The sequence below is a fragment of the Homalodisca vitripennis genome, chromosome 5 (genome assembly GCF_021130785.1).
Source record: "Homalodisca vitripennis isolate AUS2020 chromosome 5, UT_GWSS_2.1, whole genome shotgun sequence".
NCBI classification, from domain to species: domain Eukaryota; kingdom Metazoa; phylum Arthropoda; class Insecta; order Hemiptera; family Cicadellidae; genus Homalodisca; species Homalodisca vitripennis.
Window position 1 is genome coordinate 106,752,029 of NC_060211.1, and position 18,695 is coordinate 106,770,723.

General features: G+C 31.6%; 1 protein-coding gene across 1 annotated transcript in view; it reads left to right on the plus strand.

Moving 5' to 3' along the window:
* Positions 1 to 1,317: 1,317 nt before the first annotated feature.
* Positions 1,318 to 18,695, plus strand: part of LOC124363573 (activating signal cointegrator 1 complex subunit 2) — a 29,039-nt gene continuing 11,661 nt past the window's right edge. Inside the window, exons 1-7 of the mRNA XM_046818828.1 lie at positions 1,318 to 1,441; positions 5,739 to 5,828; positions 8,172 to 8,261; positions 11,227 to 11,390; positions 14,089 to 14,275; positions 17,285 to 17,482; positions 17,894 to 17,946. Coding sequence (XP_046674784.1) covers positions 5,784 to 5,828; positions 8,172 to 8,261; positions 11,227 to 11,390; positions 14,089 to 14,275; positions 17,285 to 17,482; positions 17,894 to 17,946 — 737 coding nt within the window. The 5' untranslated portion in view covers positions 1,318 to 1,441; positions 5,739 to 5,783. The remainder of the gene's footprint in view (positions 1,442 to 5,738; positions 5,829 to 8,171; positions 8,262 to 11,226; positions 11,391 to 14,088; positions 14,276 to 17,284; positions 17,483 to 17,893; positions 17,947 to 18,695) is intronic.

Genomic DNA, 18,695 nt, shown 5'->3' on the forward strand with positions numbered 1-18,695 from the left:
TATTTTCCTTAATTCATAAATTAGTTGAACCCTCGTAGCCGTTGTAACGCAGAATGGTAAAAGTCCATTCTTGGTGCTGTGACTGTACATTCCTGAATAAAAAGACTGTAAAAATGTTCAATATTTTTCAAAATGTCAGTCAAGAAACTCCTTTTTGGTGACAGTAATTTCAGGGCAACGTTTGAAATGCCGAAATACGCGACGACCTCCATCAGATACCTACGGCAGTACTCCATAGATTTCTAGCATATATATGAAGTGAAGGAAAAATCCTTGTTTCCTTCACAATCATTATCAAAAACAAACTTCAAACTAAGTATTTATGCAGTGGTCACTTGCTTGAGGAAAACAATACAGGTGTAATACACAAGCTATCATTTAACATTACCAATGAGTTATCCAGCTATCCCGATAAAACGGTCTTCTTTCTTCTTCCAGTCGTTTGTTTTTGTGTTACTACAGTACTGAATATTCCACTTTTGAATATCTCATAAATTATTAATATTACTGATTTATTGCATCAATTATTAATTCTAATCTGTTCTGTTATTTCTTTTGCTTTGTATAATTCTGTTTAGTCCCGGTTGATGTTTACGTCTATCAAAATCATTCTTTAAAAAGCTGCCAACTATTGATGTAAATTCGCATAGTTATATGAATAGTACAAACAGTTACACAAATATAGTAAATAATCATAATTGTAATTTTTTCGGGTAATTATGTTATTTGAACTTCAGACAGTACACTAATAATTTATATAATTCGTTATACAAATATGGTGTGTGTGTGTGTGTGTGTGTGTGTGTGTGTGTGTGTGTGTGTGTGTGTGTGTGTGTGTGTGTGTGTGTGTGTGTGTGTGTGTGTGTGTGTGTGTACAATTTAACATTAATTTCAGGTGTGTAACGTATGTCTAATATAATATTAATTGCATAGAATCAGTGAATTATTCTTACTTTTTTTAAAGGCTAATAAAATTTTGGATATTACTCTTCGTTATATACCACAAAACATGTTACAATCCTACGTTTCGAAGACTCAAATCTACTCTCTTCCTCTTATCCAGGTGCCATCAATTCTTTGACACCTGAGGGAGAGTCGATTTCAGTCCTCGAAACAAAATGTTCTATTTTAAACATATAACGATGGTAGTTGCCCGAAATCCTATGAAACTATTCATCTTCAGAAAAAATTTTTTAACAAAGAATTGGCGTTTTTATACGTCATGATTCCTTTATGTAAAGACTTTCTGTTATGTAGAGAAACATTAACTGTCTTTTTGGAGACTATTCTTTGGTTTAGGTTGGCAATCCAAACTAAAACTATGATAAATATGTGCAAGTTTGTTTGTATTGTTGGTAGTTGGAGGTCTCGTTTTCTGTCCATGTTTCGTGTCCATCCTCATCTGAGTCTGACTCATCAGAGATAGTATGAATAATGACAGGTTGGTATGGTTTGACTTGGTGGTGAAATACGTCAGATAATTTATTGTATTAATACTTATTTACGTCTGTAACAAAAACATTCTTATATAGCAGAAGGATTATCAATGATGAAATCCATTTCTCCAGTATTATGAAATAAAATTCATGAATTTGCATTCTTAACCTCAAAAAATGTTTTTAGGTTATGTGTGATATCAACTCCATAATCTTTTTAAGTGCCATACATTTTTTTAGGTGACTTCGCGAAACTTGCCAAGCATACTGTATGAAGAAGAGAGGCCAATATTTACTTGTTTACATCCGCCCAAATTAAATGCTTTAACTTTATAAATTTTGGACAAAACACTTGTTTTTGTTATTTCTTTCATAAATATATTGTTTCAACTATTTAGGAACTTATTTTATTGTGCATGGATTTAAAAAATTGGGTAGAGTAAAATAAGTCGATCAAGTTTTTTATATCAAAATTATCAAATGATATTTAAATATTATACCCATAGATATACTCAACCAATAATAATTCATTTGAACAATTACTAAATCATTTTTACCAACTGTACACATATTTTCATATTCTAAACACAATTTGTTATAACTTCTTTAAATTAAAAAAGATAGTTAAATTTATAAAACTGTAAAAAATAACATTAAAGATGATTTACTGTGTTTTTCTCGGTTTCAAGATATTTGTTTTGTTGTTATGTTTTCTGTATTATGTAAATTAAATTTTTTCTATCAGCTGTTCTAATTTTTGGTACTTTGGGATTATACCGACCACACCAGTATGAAGAACACAAAAATAGAAATTTATAGAAACAAACATGATAGAAAGAAAAAACAACTCTTTAATTACAAAATTACAAACTTACAAGCATTTCCAGGTATTGTGATCGGTATTGTTTGTCGCTGTTATCTTATCTTTCTCGAGAATCCTGATTACGGCAGGCCGCGCGACATCACATGATTTGCACAGTACATAATTGCCTTTCCATTACAATTCAATTTATATTTCTGATCAGCCCCTCTAGAATTTGATATTTTACTGATAGGTACTATCTCGAGGGATGTTTTTTATTTCGTCGACATCAGCGCGGGCTTCGGATAGCCGAAGGCACTCGCATTTTGGGTGGTGGAGTGTGATCAAGAATAAAAACAAGTTTTGAGTGTTTTTTTCAATAAAGATTTTAGTTTCAGTTTGGTAATGTTTGTTTTTGTTGAATTTTTGTGTTTGGAGAAATGTAGAGGTAAAACACGGAAGTACAACAAAGCGACGCACCAGCTGAACGAGCGGCGAGACTCTGCAATCATGTTATCTACTAGACGCTCGACTTTGACCTCTATCTGAGGATGGGGAGGGGTTTGCGATAAGACAATTCCTGTTTTATACTGACGAAATATTCTTCTACGCTAATCTAGTAATCAGTAGAAGCAAAATGTTAAATAACGATTCATGTCTGGGTGTGGTCGGTATAATCCCAAAGTACCTAATTTTTTGTTTGATTAATGGTTATGGGGTTTAAAAATAAATTATTTATGACAATAGGTAATTATTAAAACTATTTCTATTAATTTGAAACATGTGACTTTACTTAGATATGTTGATAGTTTCTATTGTTTTATATATGAAGTATTGATGATTGTAATAAGCCAGGGTTAAGCTGAGATTGCACTTGTCGCATTTTGTGAAAAGAGCCAAGAAAATTCAGCGCTTTTGAGAAAAGCTGTGACAAAGAACGTTGAAAAAAGTATATAACATTTTGAAAATCAGTTTACAGCGTTAAAAATATTGTTTTTTAATGATACTATAAGATCATACATTTTGTCATCACCTTTAATTTTATATTTATAAAATATGGACATGTGTGGTGCTGCTGGTTGACAAAACTGTCTGGTTGGAAGACGCTTGCCTACTCTTCGATAAAAAAAAATATAGATATATGAGTGTGAACGTTAACCACAAACTATCTAATAGAGTTAAAATTATGGGAGTTATATTAAACATAAGCTTGTTTATCTCTGAGTCTAGACGTATGAAGCAGATTATTTACAACCAAGTTTTGTGTTTTTAAGAATGAAAAAAGGGTACCGGTTTTGTCACTTTACTACTAAACTGTAATTTTGAATGTTAAATTATTCATTGTAAAACCTGCCATTGAAGGCCCAGAGCTCATATGAAAAAAGCTGGATGGTCTAATATATTAAAACGATATTTAATTACGGCTCCTTCTTGCATAAGTTGAAAGTTATAGCTTGATGTAAATGGCCATAGTCCAATATATCAGAGTGCTCACTTACTTTCTGGCAACAGTTCTATATCGGGCTACAAAAACAATCAAACCGATATTGAATAAAGAAATTTTATATATACCGTATATTTACCATTGATAAACATAATAACTTTGATATTAAAGAAATAACAGGTGGTTTGAACTTGGAGTATACCTATATTTTCATACCTACATTTTTATAAACATTTTATTGCAATACAAACATGACAGATAAATAAAACACATATGAAAATTAGCTAAGGAAGTAGAAAAAGGCAGATAGGGTTCAGTAAAATCAATTTAAGTGCCTTCATCTGAGTCTCTAGGACAGTTGACGCAACCCACACGACACTAGACATGACGTTCCCTGTAAAGGTAGTAATATGAGAATATTCCATTAGACTGCACGGTGAACGTTGATACTTAATGTTGCACCCAGGGCCACATTTACAAATTCGGCGCCCCTAGGCCTACAGACCAAAGAGCGCCCCCCCCCCCCCCCCCCTAGGGAACTCTGATTACACTGACGTAGAAATCCAGTAATTTTCTTAATTACGTAATTTTGATGAAAGATAATTACAATAGTAAATATAGGAGTGTTTTGAATAAATAAAAACAATGAACCAGTTGCAACATAATATTCTAGCTATTGTTATAATAACAGTGGTCATTTGTATGGTGTAAAAATAAGTTAAAACATATGAGTTTTTAAAGTCTTTTATTTGATTTCAATCAAAAAATGATAAAAACGTAAAATACAGCTAGAAATAATAACATGAGTACACATAAGATAATTCGAAACATATTATATTTGATGAAAAAATTAATTTTGCAGCTTCGATATAAATACTTTGTACAAGAGAAGAAAGTTTGGTGTTTTGGGCAAACATCCAAATGCCCAAAAGAAGGCCAATTAACCAAAGGCTCAAAATCATTAAGTCATTACAATTTTCTTCTTTGCTTTGACTCAACAAAAGTACGTGTTAATTCTTCTACGTCCAGGCTTTCAGTGAGGTCGGATTCTATCGCCATAACAGAAAGTGCATTTAATTTGCACTGGCTTAGAGAGTTTCGTAAATGGTTTTTCACTCGTTTTAAGACAGAAAACGAGCGTTCACCGCTGCAGTTGGTGACAGCTGTACTTAAAACTGTTCTTAAAACAATTTCCATGTTTGGAAATATGTGCTGCAAGCTCTTGCCATAAATTAATTGGAGAAGAGTCTTGAAGGATGGTTTCTGTTTCGTCTTATTTTCGTTTTCCCTTTCCCTCTCTGAGTTTTCACTTTTTTAAATAGAACTTAAATTGGACACACTCATCTAAGAAGCATTCTTCCAAATCATCTTTGTAGAGTTCAACTAGCTCTTTGCATTTTGATTTGATAACGTTGTCTTCCAATGTCTCCAACTTCAACAAAAATCCAAACTTGTGCTCGACGCCCGTGTAAGCGTTTGCCCTTTTGTCGAGTTCTGTAGATAATCTATCTACAATTACGAAAAACACATTGACTCGGAACATTTCTTTGGGGTCAACAGGCTCGTTATTTTCATTGTTGTTGGCAATTTAAACCCCGGACCTAGTTGACTGTGGCCACCCGCCTCGCCGAGCGCCAACACCACCCGCCGCCGCAACTTTTTTCTTTTGTGTACTTTAAAATTTATGCGCCCCCTAAAATATTGCGCCCTAGGCCTGGGCCTAGTGGGCCTATAGGGAAATGCGGTACTGGTTGCACCTATTTGGTCACAGCGACATTGAAGTGTCAAGATGCACATGAGCAGGGCATCATTTTCATTTATTATTGGTTTTGCTAGTAATTTAATTTAGATGAGCATCACTTCAAAAATGTTTAGGTAAGAATATTTAGGTTTCTTTTCAAAAATCTTTAATCTGTCATTCCAAAAATCTACGTTTGTGTCAGGTATTATACATATAATACCAGTGAGAGCAATTAACTGTAAGTTAAAGTAAGTAGCTGTTTCACTAATAATAACTTAATTTTTATTCATTAATGTATTATGTCCTTAATTTCAGATAAGATTGCTTGGAGCATGGCTTAATGAAAGCTCATTTATTAGCATGACTGTCAAAGAACAATTTACTGCAACCATGAGTAATAATCAGGTATGTCTAAATTAAATGGTAATATTTATATGTAAATAAATTTAGTTTAAAATTAACACAATTCTAGTCTATTATTGCCATTTTTTCCCCTTGGATGCACTAAACCTCAAGGGCCTTTTGCTCACCCCGGAAGTTTACCATGAGGCCAGCCAGTTTACAGTTTCAGCATTTCTAAAAACGGCGTAAACAACTGATCAGATCTTCCTGAGGAAATTCACCACCCTTGTCCAGACTACCAAGGATTGCATAGCGTTCCCTTGCTGGACAATGAAAGAGCAGGTTTTCAGCTGTTTCCTCCTGCCCATCATTTATAGAATGGATCCTCCTAAAAAATACAGACTGAAGACGCTTCCTCAGGTGCCTTTGTCCCATAACAACAAACACAACCTGAGAAGAAGTGGGTTAGTATGCTCAATGGCGGTTGAACAAATGTGCATGATGAGAATTGGAGTGGTCAGCCTTTTCTCGTCACCGATGATCTGGTAAGGGCAGTTGTTGGAAAATCCAAGAGAACAGATGGCAACGCTATCTGACAATTTCCAACAAATTTCACACACTCTTTTGTATGAAATTGTTACGAACCGCTTAGGTTATCGCAAACTGTGTTTCCGATGGGTTACAAATATGCTCACTGACAACGCAAAACTAAGAAGTGCTTTCACTTTTCTCACATGGTAGAGTGATGATGGTGAGGATCTTTTAAACAAAATTGTGACAGGTGATGAAAATTGGGTCGATCATGTCACACCGAAATCCAAACAGTAGTCAATGGAGTGGCGACACACGCAATCCCGAAGAAACAAAAATTCAAGATGTCAATGTCTGCACAAAAAAATCCTGTGCACTGTCTTTTGGGATCGGAAAGGTGTTTTACTGATTGATTTTCTCCCAAGAGGTGAAACCATTAATGCAGCAAGGTATTGCGAAACCTTAAGAAAACTAAGGCAGTCAATTCAAAACAAACGGAGAAGAATGCTCAGTAACGGAACTGTGTTGCTCCATGACAATGCTTGGCCCCATACCGCTGGTGATACTCAAACATTGGTTTGACAATTTCGTTGGGAGCAGTTGATCACCTGCTCTACAGCCTGGACTTGACATCGTCTGACTACCACTTGTTCCTGCACATGAAGTGATACTTTCTGAACATGCTTCATACTTATTCTCAGATCTGGATACAGTCTCCACTCCTCTCATATTTGCTGTGAATCTACTTTAAGACAGCCCTAAAGGATTGTCACCTAGAAACAGAGTGGTTGAGGCCTCAGTATGTTGGATGCCGAGCCCAAATTGGTCAAGACATCACATTGTTCATTCCCAAAGACCCCCTCATGACCGAAACCCAACAAACAGTCAGATTGTTGATTCTGTTAATGTAAGAAACAACTTCATAACAATACCAGACAAGTTTGGAGTTGAACACACTCTAGTCCAATATCTACAATGGTGCCTGGCTATCATAATTTTTCTCAGATTTTTAAAAATATATGTCTATAATTTATAACTAAAAAATGAAAATACCAAAACAACTAAATATAGCATTTTTCTGAGCAAGGTCATAGAATGTTTCATGACCGTTTACAAAAGGAAGACTGTTTTGATGTAATTTGTGGTGAATCAATTGATGTAAATTTCTCAAAATTTCTTGATAAGTTGGTATTCAACTAAGAATTAGGATTTCCGTTAAAAACAACAAATTAAAATTCAAATCTGTATTTCTGGGTGACTGATGACGATAGGGCAAGTAAGTGATGTCCGGTCAAGGAAACTGTTTGGCAGGACCAAGTCAATAAAAACAGACATCAGATTGAAAGAATATATAACTTCTTAAACTCCATAAGAAACTAGTTCTAGATGCAATAAAAGAACTGCTAGTAAATAAAATATAATCTTCTAAACAAATTACAAAAACATCTAGGAATATAATTAATCGAGAAACAAAATCATTTTCGTCTACAAAAATATTAGTCTAATTGTAAAAGGACAAGATATTACTAATCTAATCGATGAACCATAAAATAATTCAGATGTGGAATGTTATACATACTTCGTCTAATTTTAGCTATATGTTACTAGTCTTTTAGTTGGTTTTTTAATTGTTATTTTGTATTTAGTATTTTAATACTTGATACCAATTTGTTATAAATTATTTTGAAGTTGTAAATATTGTGTATAATGTATTAAATTTAAGTGAAAGAGAAAATATGCCCAACTTCATAAAAAGAAGATTTTCATTTCATTTCAATATATTGATATTATAGGTTTTGATAGATAACATTAATGACTTGTTTTTTTTTAGTTTACAGACACGAAAAATATGAATAAATGCTTATGTTGACTCAGTTTCAGAATCCTGAGAATAAACCTGTTGAAGAACTGAAGTTAAAATATAGAACAAGTGACAGCTCATATGAAGAATTAATACCAGCTTTGGTAAGAATTAATTTAGTACTTTTATAAACATTGAGTATATTATGTTCAATCAAATTGAGGTATTTGAAGGTTCATCCCCTTTACTTTATAACACTAAATCAAAATCATCTTTATTCATTTTTACACATGATGTACAGATGAATAGCATCACGATTGGACATGCAATATTTAATACTATTCCTAACAATATACATATACTGTACATGCAAACACAGACATACATATAAATACACAATAACCCACACATAAGTAATAATAAAACTACACTAAACGATATTTTAAAATGGTAATCATATTTAATCCATTAACACTCTTACAAAATATAAATATATAAACTGAAAAGATAATTAGTCTCTTTGGATTTCAAAATATTCAGAGAAGGAATACAAAGGAAGGTTAGTCAAATAATCCCAAAGTTTTCTTTTACAATGTTTTTATTGTCTTACATAGATTTTATATTGTTTTGCAATGAGTTAATTAGACAATTTCTGTATTAACATATTCTTTGAGAACAGTTACATGTCAAATGGTCAATAAATAAAATTATAATAAATTTCAGCAATTCACTGGAGCAAGTCCATAAACTCATTCTCTGAGTAGAACGGCCGTTCGTTAAAAAATAGATCTAATGTTTTTTGGTTGAAAAAAGCAAATTACGAAGTTACTGCCATATTATTTCTACTTCCTTATTATAAGTGAGAATCTCACCATATATTTCAATGCGGTTTGATCAGTTTTTTATTTTTAAGATTGTAACATGTATATATACATATATGCACTATCAGATACATGACGAAGAAGTATCTTGGGAATCCGGATTCTTCAATGTTTAATTTTTGTACCTCTTTGATATACAATGACATGTTGTATAAAACTTTATCTACAAGGTAATGAAGGCATGTACTAATTTATTATTGAATACTCATAATTTAAATTAACTACGTAATTCTGAATAAAAAGATTTGTCGTTAAAAGAAAACTGGAAATAAATGAAACTATGTAAATCCTGGAATTAGTAGAGGAAGAAGAAGCTAGGTATTGATCAATAAAAATGATTGAGAGTTTAAAAATGATAACACAGCTGCTCTTTTATTGAACCTTAGCTTTGGTTAATGTAAGTAATACCGTGGTCAAGGAGACAATAGTCAATTTTCATTGTATGAAAAGACATGAAATTGACATGAATATTGTAATTTTTATGAAGTTGATGGAGTAATTTCTTATCAGAAAAGAATTGATTATAATCCATTCTAGGTTTGGGGGTATCCCCTCCAATGGGAGGAGATGGGAGGAGGGTTTCAAAAGGGCTAAGTATAAGAAATGATGCATGTGTTTTTAAAGATATTCTGGCTGTTTATGCTGAGACTTCTAAAAAAGGAGTTTATCTTGATATAAATTCTTAGAAGATAAATTTAGAACTATAAAAGCAAGAACAGTGCTAAACTGTGTGGTTTTGTTTTGAAAGCCTACATTTTTGTTTGATTGACTATGATTTTCAGTCAGTATTTCTGTTATTGTAGGCCCAGATGTTTTGAAGTGATTAGTAGTGGTTGTAAGCACATTTCCAAAGTTAAAGTCTAGCTGGATAATATTTAGGAGGTATTAAAAAAAATCATTGATCCATGACTCACCTATGGGTGACGTTGCACGTTTATAATAAGTGGTGTGATTCCACTGTTGATCACGCCATTGTAAATGTGCTGAATCTTTCCTATACGACCTCAATTTATATTTAACTTTTTGAGGCTTGTTAACAAAATCATGACGGCAAAGTAAAAGTTCAATTTGACCAACAACCATCATAGTGATTGTAAGGTACTATATGTCACAGTCTGTGTTAAGTAATGCAGATACCAGTCTAATTTTTGTGTATGTTTTTAAAACATTCACTACAGTACAATTAAATGTCAATCTCACGGTCACTCTCAATTTCATAGTGGAGCAAATAAAGTGGGATAAACCTTTTTCCACTGCATCTACTTAAACCCTTCCACAATCCAATGGTAAAAGTGAATGTTTTAAATTCTTATCATTATATGAGATGCACCTACATCATGCAAAACATTTGGGTTGAATTATCTGATATATCAGATTTTGTCAGTAGACAGTGATAACAAAGTTGCCATACTTGTAATAATTATTCTTACTTTAGAATAATTATTAACTCTTATACAGGCTATTGAAGACTTTTTGGCTAACTCTAATGTTTGTACTGGTCAGTTCAGTTACTAATCTCCACACAAATGCCTCTCTCAGCGGTTTAGTGTGTTAGAGCAATTGCTTTGATTGAAAATAAACTAACAGTATGTGAAGTGGAAAATGTCACAGGATAATAAAAATAATAAAATAATAATAATAATAAATATAATGTTATTATATTTATTATGAGCAGATCAAACATCAACGGAGCAGTGATTCAGTTCAGACTGATAGGAAGCTATGAAGGGACCCTGGCGCGGCTTTAGCAAGTCCTACAGGAGTGGGAAAACATCGATCAGCAGGTGATCACAGCCTTGATCCAGGTAGTCATTGTATCCAGTGGAGGTTATTAACTAACCAGTACAAACATTAGAGTTATACCAAATGTTTGCAATAAATTGTCTACATAATAGTTCAAGGGTTCCTTGAGTAAGAATGATGATAACAAGTATGACTACTTTGTTATCTGTCTACTGATAAAAACCAGTTGTATCAGATAATTCAACCCTAATGGTTTGCAATGCATATCTCATACAATGATAAAAATTTAAAACATTCACTTCTACCAATGGATTGTTGACAGTTTTGGTAGATACAGTGAAAATAAGTTTTTCCCACTTTTTTTGTCTCACAGTGTGGAAGGTATCTACCAAGTGAACTTGTTAAACATCTTATTGAAATTTAGATAGAATAAATGTTGATAGAAAAATATATTATTAAGAGTCATTGATTCATTGATTTTACGATTCTTAATTTAATTTTTCAGGATGAAAGGTGGTGTAATAAGGACTTTGTGTACACGTTGTACAAGCCTCCTCCGTGCAAAAATAGTGATGGAGAGTACACTTTAGGGTCGAAAGAGGATTGGCTGGAGCGGATGAGTCTACTCTGTGATGACATGATCACTCTTCTGCAGTTAAAATACCACAGGTAGCCTTGGTTTCTTTTATTGTTGTAAAACTCATAGTCACCATGACTTTTAATGCAGTTGGTTATATTAAAAAGCAGTTTTTCTGTTTGTCTGAGCTAGCAACAACTAAAGATGGGCAGATATTACGCAATAGTTTTCCAAATTTTATAATTTAAATTCAATTCAACATATAACTAAAATGGTGAATGTAAAGTTGTAGTTACTATAGTACAAAACGTACCATTGCAAGCCTGGGTTGTGGCAAAGGCAAATAAGCTGTTGTTTAATGCACTTAGACCTGATATATTTTGTTTAAACTTGGCATTAATACAGAAGATTAGTTTCGTGCAAGAATAGTAGTGTATAAATTATTATTTGAGATCTCTTTATATTAGTATTAAATAATAGAGCCAAACATTCAGACTTGCAATTATTTGTCATGTACTGTTGTGTCCTACCATTACGAGCGTAATGCTTGTACCTGTAATTATATATGCCAATTTAAATTGCATAAGGTCACAGGAATATTGTTCTAATTTAAGGGTAAATAATCTTGACAAAATTATAAAAAAAATCAAATTTTTATCAATGAAGTATGACTATTTTATATTATAATCGTCCATTAAGAAAAGGTAGAATTCTTTTTTTATAGAAATAAAAAGAATTAAAGTCTAATGTGGATTTATGTTAATTAAGTTTAGTTCTTAGACCTAATTTAACAGAACATTTTCCAATAACAAATAAAAGATATTTTATTAATCTATTTTATGACACTGCAGAGATTCTATAACACAAGTACAACTATGCAGCACAGTACTAAGTGTATAGTAGCTAAAATACTATAGACAGGATAAGTTCAATAATGTTCTGAAAAGAAACATTAATACAGTAAAACTATCAATAATATTTAGTACATTATTGAATAAAATTTTCTTATGAAAACAAGAGCATCTATTTGTACTCTCAATAGTCTAGGTTTTCCAAAATTCTACTTGAAGGGCAACATCTCAACTCTTTTACTACCAGATAATTTAAAAATGTATGTACTCTAAGTATCAGGCTCATGGATATTTACTCGATTGCTAGCTCAATTAAATACATTTTGTAATGCGGTACAGAAATTGATGCACACAAAAGAAAACATTATTTTTCTGCATAGGAAGATAAAGTATAACTTGCTTTGGTACTTCTTTGGCCTCAAAGAATATAGCACTGGCTTTTAATAAAATGTACCATTGATGAACGTCAAACTTTTACTGCTAACTGTTAACTTATCTTTTTGATTGAATCATATTTAAAATATATATTTTAGAATAGTTTTAGAAAAAAATCTTTTTTATATAGAACAATGATTTATATAAAATTAATAATATTATAATGCATCTGACTTTATATATATATATATATATATATATATATATATATATATATAATACACAGTATATATATATATATATACACAATATATATATATATACAAAAGAAAAGAAACAAACGAAGGTACAATGTGGTAATCATAGAATGTTGTAACTATAGAATGTCGGATACATCTCTAATCTCAGTACTATTTGAGCAAGCTTTTAAAATTAATTCCTATTTAGTGACATGTGTCATCCATATCAGAATCTTAAACATCATTTATTGTGATAACAATCAACTAACTATATCTATTTATAACAAGCTAATATGCTTGTGAATATACTTTTGTAAAATATTCATTAAATTGAGCTTCTACAATATTGGAATTAACCTATTAAATCATAATTTTTAAGAAACACTTGGATTTTGATAATTATAAAATATATATATAGTGACATATTATTGCTTTTTTACATCATAATAATGATTAAAGTAAAAATTCATTAAAATGGATGCTGTTAATCTACCCCGAGTCTTCAACTATATCTAGTAGATTAGGTTTGAAGTACAGAGTCAGTTAACCATACTAAATTTCTCTGTTTATATTTAAACATTTTTGTAATCATTAACTGTTACAAAAGACTTTATAATTGATTGGTTTTACAAACAATCCCCTATTAAAGTAATTTCATGAAAGTTAATGGGTTTTTAACTTATTGTTTGTTTCATCATATCATATAAATAGGTTAATTTGTTTAACCTAAAGTAAGTTTTATGTTGTGTTATTTTTTAAATAAGACGACTTTGACCATCCTGGTTTAAAGTGATGAAAACCAGTATGCAATTTATAACAAATCAAATAGAGTGATTCTTGTGAAATATATACGTACCTGAAATTTGAAATTGAGTATTAGTTTTTATTACGAAACATAAGATTTTCAAAGTAGAATCTTTACTGACATGATTGGACTTATTAATTTGATTTAGATTACAGTAACATTCCAGGGATCTGCATTTGCATGGCTAGAAGATTCAAGTGACTCATGAAATGAAACCAAGAGACAACAGCAGTGTTGATTAGGTGTTGGAGAATCACCATCTAATGTATTAAAGTTGTATCCAACTGAATTATTCTTTTACTAAGAAAGATAGTAGTAGACAGGAGAACTAGATATGGCAATTGCTGCAACTCCTGATGAGTCTTCTGAGCCTCTCTTATCAAAATTATGCAGTCTAAGTGGTTTTTGTTTTTATGAAAGCACAGTTTGGTCAGTTCATGGTAAATCTCTCTTCAGGTGTGGTGTGATATTTTTCAATTTGTATATTTAGTTTTGTATTTAAAAGTATGTTTTTTTACAGATTTTGGTCAGAAGCAATCTACAACAGCCACTCTTTGGATGGATTAAGTTCATTTTTACAAAATGCTCCTCCTTTTTATCTCAGGGACCAAATCCCACAAGATAGAGATATATTAAAAGCTCTAAAAAAAGTTCAAGAGCTGATGTTTCTAGTATTAATGCGCTTGACAAAAACCAAGGAATCCGAGGTGAAGTAATCAATAGAAGTAATTGATTTAATTAAGAGCATTTATTGAAAAATAAATGAGCAGAGAGTAAATATCTAATAAAATTATTGTATATTTTAGTTTCTTCACTTTAAAAATATCTTCTAATTCACTCTATCTGTTTCTCTATAACTTTTAACCCTTCCCATGGCGTAGACGGTTATAGTATAATGGGAGACTTTGACCAAAACTCCAAATACAGTTATATCCGATATTATAGATTATGCCTCTTGGAGAGCATCTAGTTTACAAAAATCCTCCAAAATGCCTGTGCACGCTCTGTGCTTATCGCGGTTGCCAAGGAAGTATCTATAAACAACGTTCACTCAGCAGCAGGGTGTCTGGAGCGCGCTTTGTCTAACTCCGACTGCCTGCTCGTCAGTTCTGCGTCTCCTACAGAGTTATAACCAAACATGTCCGTGGCGTGTATTACTGCTATTACAGCTGTCACAAGTGCGCGCTCGTGCATGTGTCTACTCTAGTATCTCGTTGTTATTCTTCATCGTGTGGTAGTGTTGTGATAAGTTTGAAATATTTATCTTGTTTAGTAGGAAAATTGAAATTTATTTGAAATAAACAGTTCTGTAAATATTTTATTTTTTTAATTTTTATTATAAATACGCTAATTTTAAGTAAAATGACCTGTTTTATATTTTATTTACTTTTACTTTGTATAATTTAGTTGTAATAAAAATTAGCTTTGAACTTAAAGAAACAAATTTTGTTTACTTGTCTTATCATTACAGGAAAGTTAATGAATTTATTAGGGGTGTGTGAAGAGTTAAGAATAATACTGCAAAATATATAGTTCAAAATACTCTTTCCTCGCATTATGTATAAAGAGTCTGTTGTCATGTATATTTTACCATCTGTTAAGTTTGAAAATCACCTTTGTTCAGTATAATTTTCAACACTAAACATTTAAATGTTAAGACAGCTATTTTTTCACCCACTACCACCATGTTGGTGATCATTAGGCATCAACCCTTTTAGTTGTTTGTTTGAGGTTTGTTTTTGACAATCAAAGGATTGTGAAGAAAACAGGATTTTTCCGGATATTTTCCATCGTTCAGTGATACAAAAAATCATAATGGTTAATATTAATATACCCATGCACTTTTATATAAATGCAATGTTTTCTAGTATCCCATTTTATAATATACCATTTCTATTATTTAAAAAGTAGAATGTAGAGATATTACTTATAATTTTAAAAATATATCTGTTTTCCTGAATTTCTTTGAAATACTTGTAGTTAAAAAAAAGTTAAAAGTCGAGTTCACATTAATGCTTTTTTGGTTGTATTGAACCGCCCTTTTATACCGGCAAAATCATCTTGTACCAAAATTTTGTGTACCGCAGACCTCAGATCCGCAATGTTAGACTGCAGTCTATCCTATGGTAGCGCTGTGTTTGTAATTGTTTTTTTATTTTTATTTTTTCGAATGGTATATATATGTATTGTACAGATATCACGGAAAGGAAAATAATCAGTTGTACACAGTGATATGTCAATACATTGAAAGACAGACTTTTGTATAAACAAGGAAGTAAATGGTAGTGATGAGTCGTCACCATATTTCTTGCATTTGCCAAATTTGTTGGGCCGTCACAGCTTCTTGCGAATACAGTTGGTACCGGAAAATTGTCACCGTTTCTCTTCATTTAAAGTTTAAATACAGTATTACAGTTTATATGTGGTTTAAAAGTAGAATAGAGAATTGGAAGGTATAGGGTGGTCACCATGTTATTCCAATTTCTATAGTGGTATAATGATTATAGGGTGTTCAAAAGGCTGTTATCTAAGATTTAAGAATAGAACTTGTATGAATTTGTATATCCACTGGAAAAATGCCTAATCAAGTTACACTGGACCTGTAAGAATTTATATAGCTACTGGGTAAGCCGTGTCGTATCAGGATATGGGGGAATTTGTATAGCCACTTCATAATAGATATGCATAATCAGATTAAACTGGACCTATAGGAATTTGTATAAAAATTTAACACTTTTTTGCTTATTTGTTTTTTATAGTATGATATATAAACTCATGACACAGTGTGAAGTGACCTATAATATACAATTAATGGAAATAATTTAATAATATACTATTATCACATTACGTCACATATTTTGTCAAGCCAATTAAATAACACAATGCGTCAGGAATGTAAATATAGTGTGTTATCTTTTTGTCAACATTTGTACTTGTGTACTTTATAGTTTTAATACTTTCAATTTGTCATGTTTTATTTTTTTTTTTTTATCTTTCTCTCTTTAATAAGTAACTGTTATGTTCGGTTACTGATTTCAAACAAGTGAATATTGTTGCTATTTCTCACTGTGGCTGTAGACCATCCAAAGCTGACAATTATACCAGGCTTTCACTGTACTGTGAAAATTTAATAACACGATTTTTCCAAAATGAAAAATCAGGTTTTCAAGTTGTAGCAAGCCTCATTACTTTAAAGTGACCCTGGGTATCTCCATACAGCCATGACACTAAAGCAAAGCCTACAGAATATTCATAATTTTATAAGATGGAAAGGAATAAATAATTAGAATGGGATCAGCAACCTTATTACCTATTTTGATACTACTTTCCCTAACTATTTCCATTTTATGTTGCTGGTCAAAAACAAATCTGCTCCTGCTTATCAAAATTTGGAATATAAGATTGATTCAGATAGTCTAATGATTACAATTTTGAAGGTTGCAATTACAAATGCTTTTCAGATCTAGTTTTAATATTAAATGGATTTATTTTTCTTTTACAAAAAAACTCGTCATTTTGTTGAAAAGTTTTTCTTAACACTGTATTTCTGTTTGAATCTTTATGTCTAGGATTTTCATGTATTTAGTCTGTTTTTAAGTAATATAAGATATGTTGAATTTTGTAAGTTACACTGTATATTGCAGTAAGTTTAAACATAGCTTTATTGTACAATACTCGTTTGCTTGTTAATAATGGTTCATTATATCCTGTTGTAGATGGCATGGATGAAGAAAACCACACTGGGTAGTATACTATATAACAATTTTATTATTTCTTTGCCACAATTGATGGAAGTAAGCGTAATCTATGCCAGCGATAACTTCAAGGATGTTACAGAACTTATTGATAGAGTTTTTGAAGCTCAACCAAAGTACATGAATGACTTAGAAAAATCTGTTCCTTTTATATGTGAGGTAAGAATTTTTTATGTTTTAATCTTGTTCTTTTACTTTCGATTAATTAATATCTAATATATAGCCAAACTGACTTATAATAATTTATAATTGCAATACAGGGTTTGTCCATAAAGTAATGGATGAGTCTGTTTGCTGTACTGCACTTTAGCTAGGATTTGTGTTGGGATTTCTTTGTTAAAAGTAACGCACTGTTAACATTGTGGAGCAATCTGGATGCACTTCAACAAGCAATTTCGGTATAAATTGTGATAAAATAAACAAAGATCACAACATGTGCAAAAGAATGGTTCACCAATTTATTCCAGAAGATTTATTAACAATTGTAAAAAAAGTGTTGAGTGATGAACAAAAATAATTATCGATTTATATTTGCAATGAGATGTTAATTAGATCAGTTGGACGTTTTAGGTAATGGACAAGAGTGTTCAATATAATCCCAAGACCAAGGATTATAGTTTGGAGTGATCACAACTCCAACTCATTGCATCCCAAGAAAAACGAGAATATCAAAGTCCAATGTAAAGATTGTGTTCATTATTTTTTCCACCAATACTGTTTTCTAGAAAGATGTCATTGATACAGGAACCACAGGAAAATTTGATTGGCATGATTTTGGCAGTACTTTAATAAACAAAATAACATGTTAAACAGTGGTAACTGAAGATTTGTCTGATGTCTCTGATCCAATAATTAAATAAAAAAGTAAAAATTAATTGATTTTAAGAATGATTGGAGTGTTTTACTAATTGGTAACAAAATGCTTTATTAAATATGTACTTAATAGAAGCATTCCAGTGGATGACCGACAGCAAATATTGAGATATGAGGTCTAGTTAAATGTTATGGGTGGTAATTGGCAGTTGGTATAGATAGGGCTTTCTTAGTTTTAAAGGTTTCTATAAGACTACCCATGATGGAGAACTCTTCTATGTTTGTTTTGGCTGGTAGATGCTGAAGCAGGGATAACCTTCCCTTATTCCAAATTTGCATAACTTAGATAGTGATCACTATCATTCCTGACGGTGACTCTACCATGAGATCTCAGCAGGAATCAGCCCTAATCCCTCACCCTTATCCATACTGAATATCCTAATTGATACTGTAAAATGTTTTAAGTTAATATTGATGTAATATTTAAAAATTAATCTCTTTCTTCATGGCTTCTGAAAATTTAAACTGGTAATTGAATGATGAATTAACAGTTAGTGAC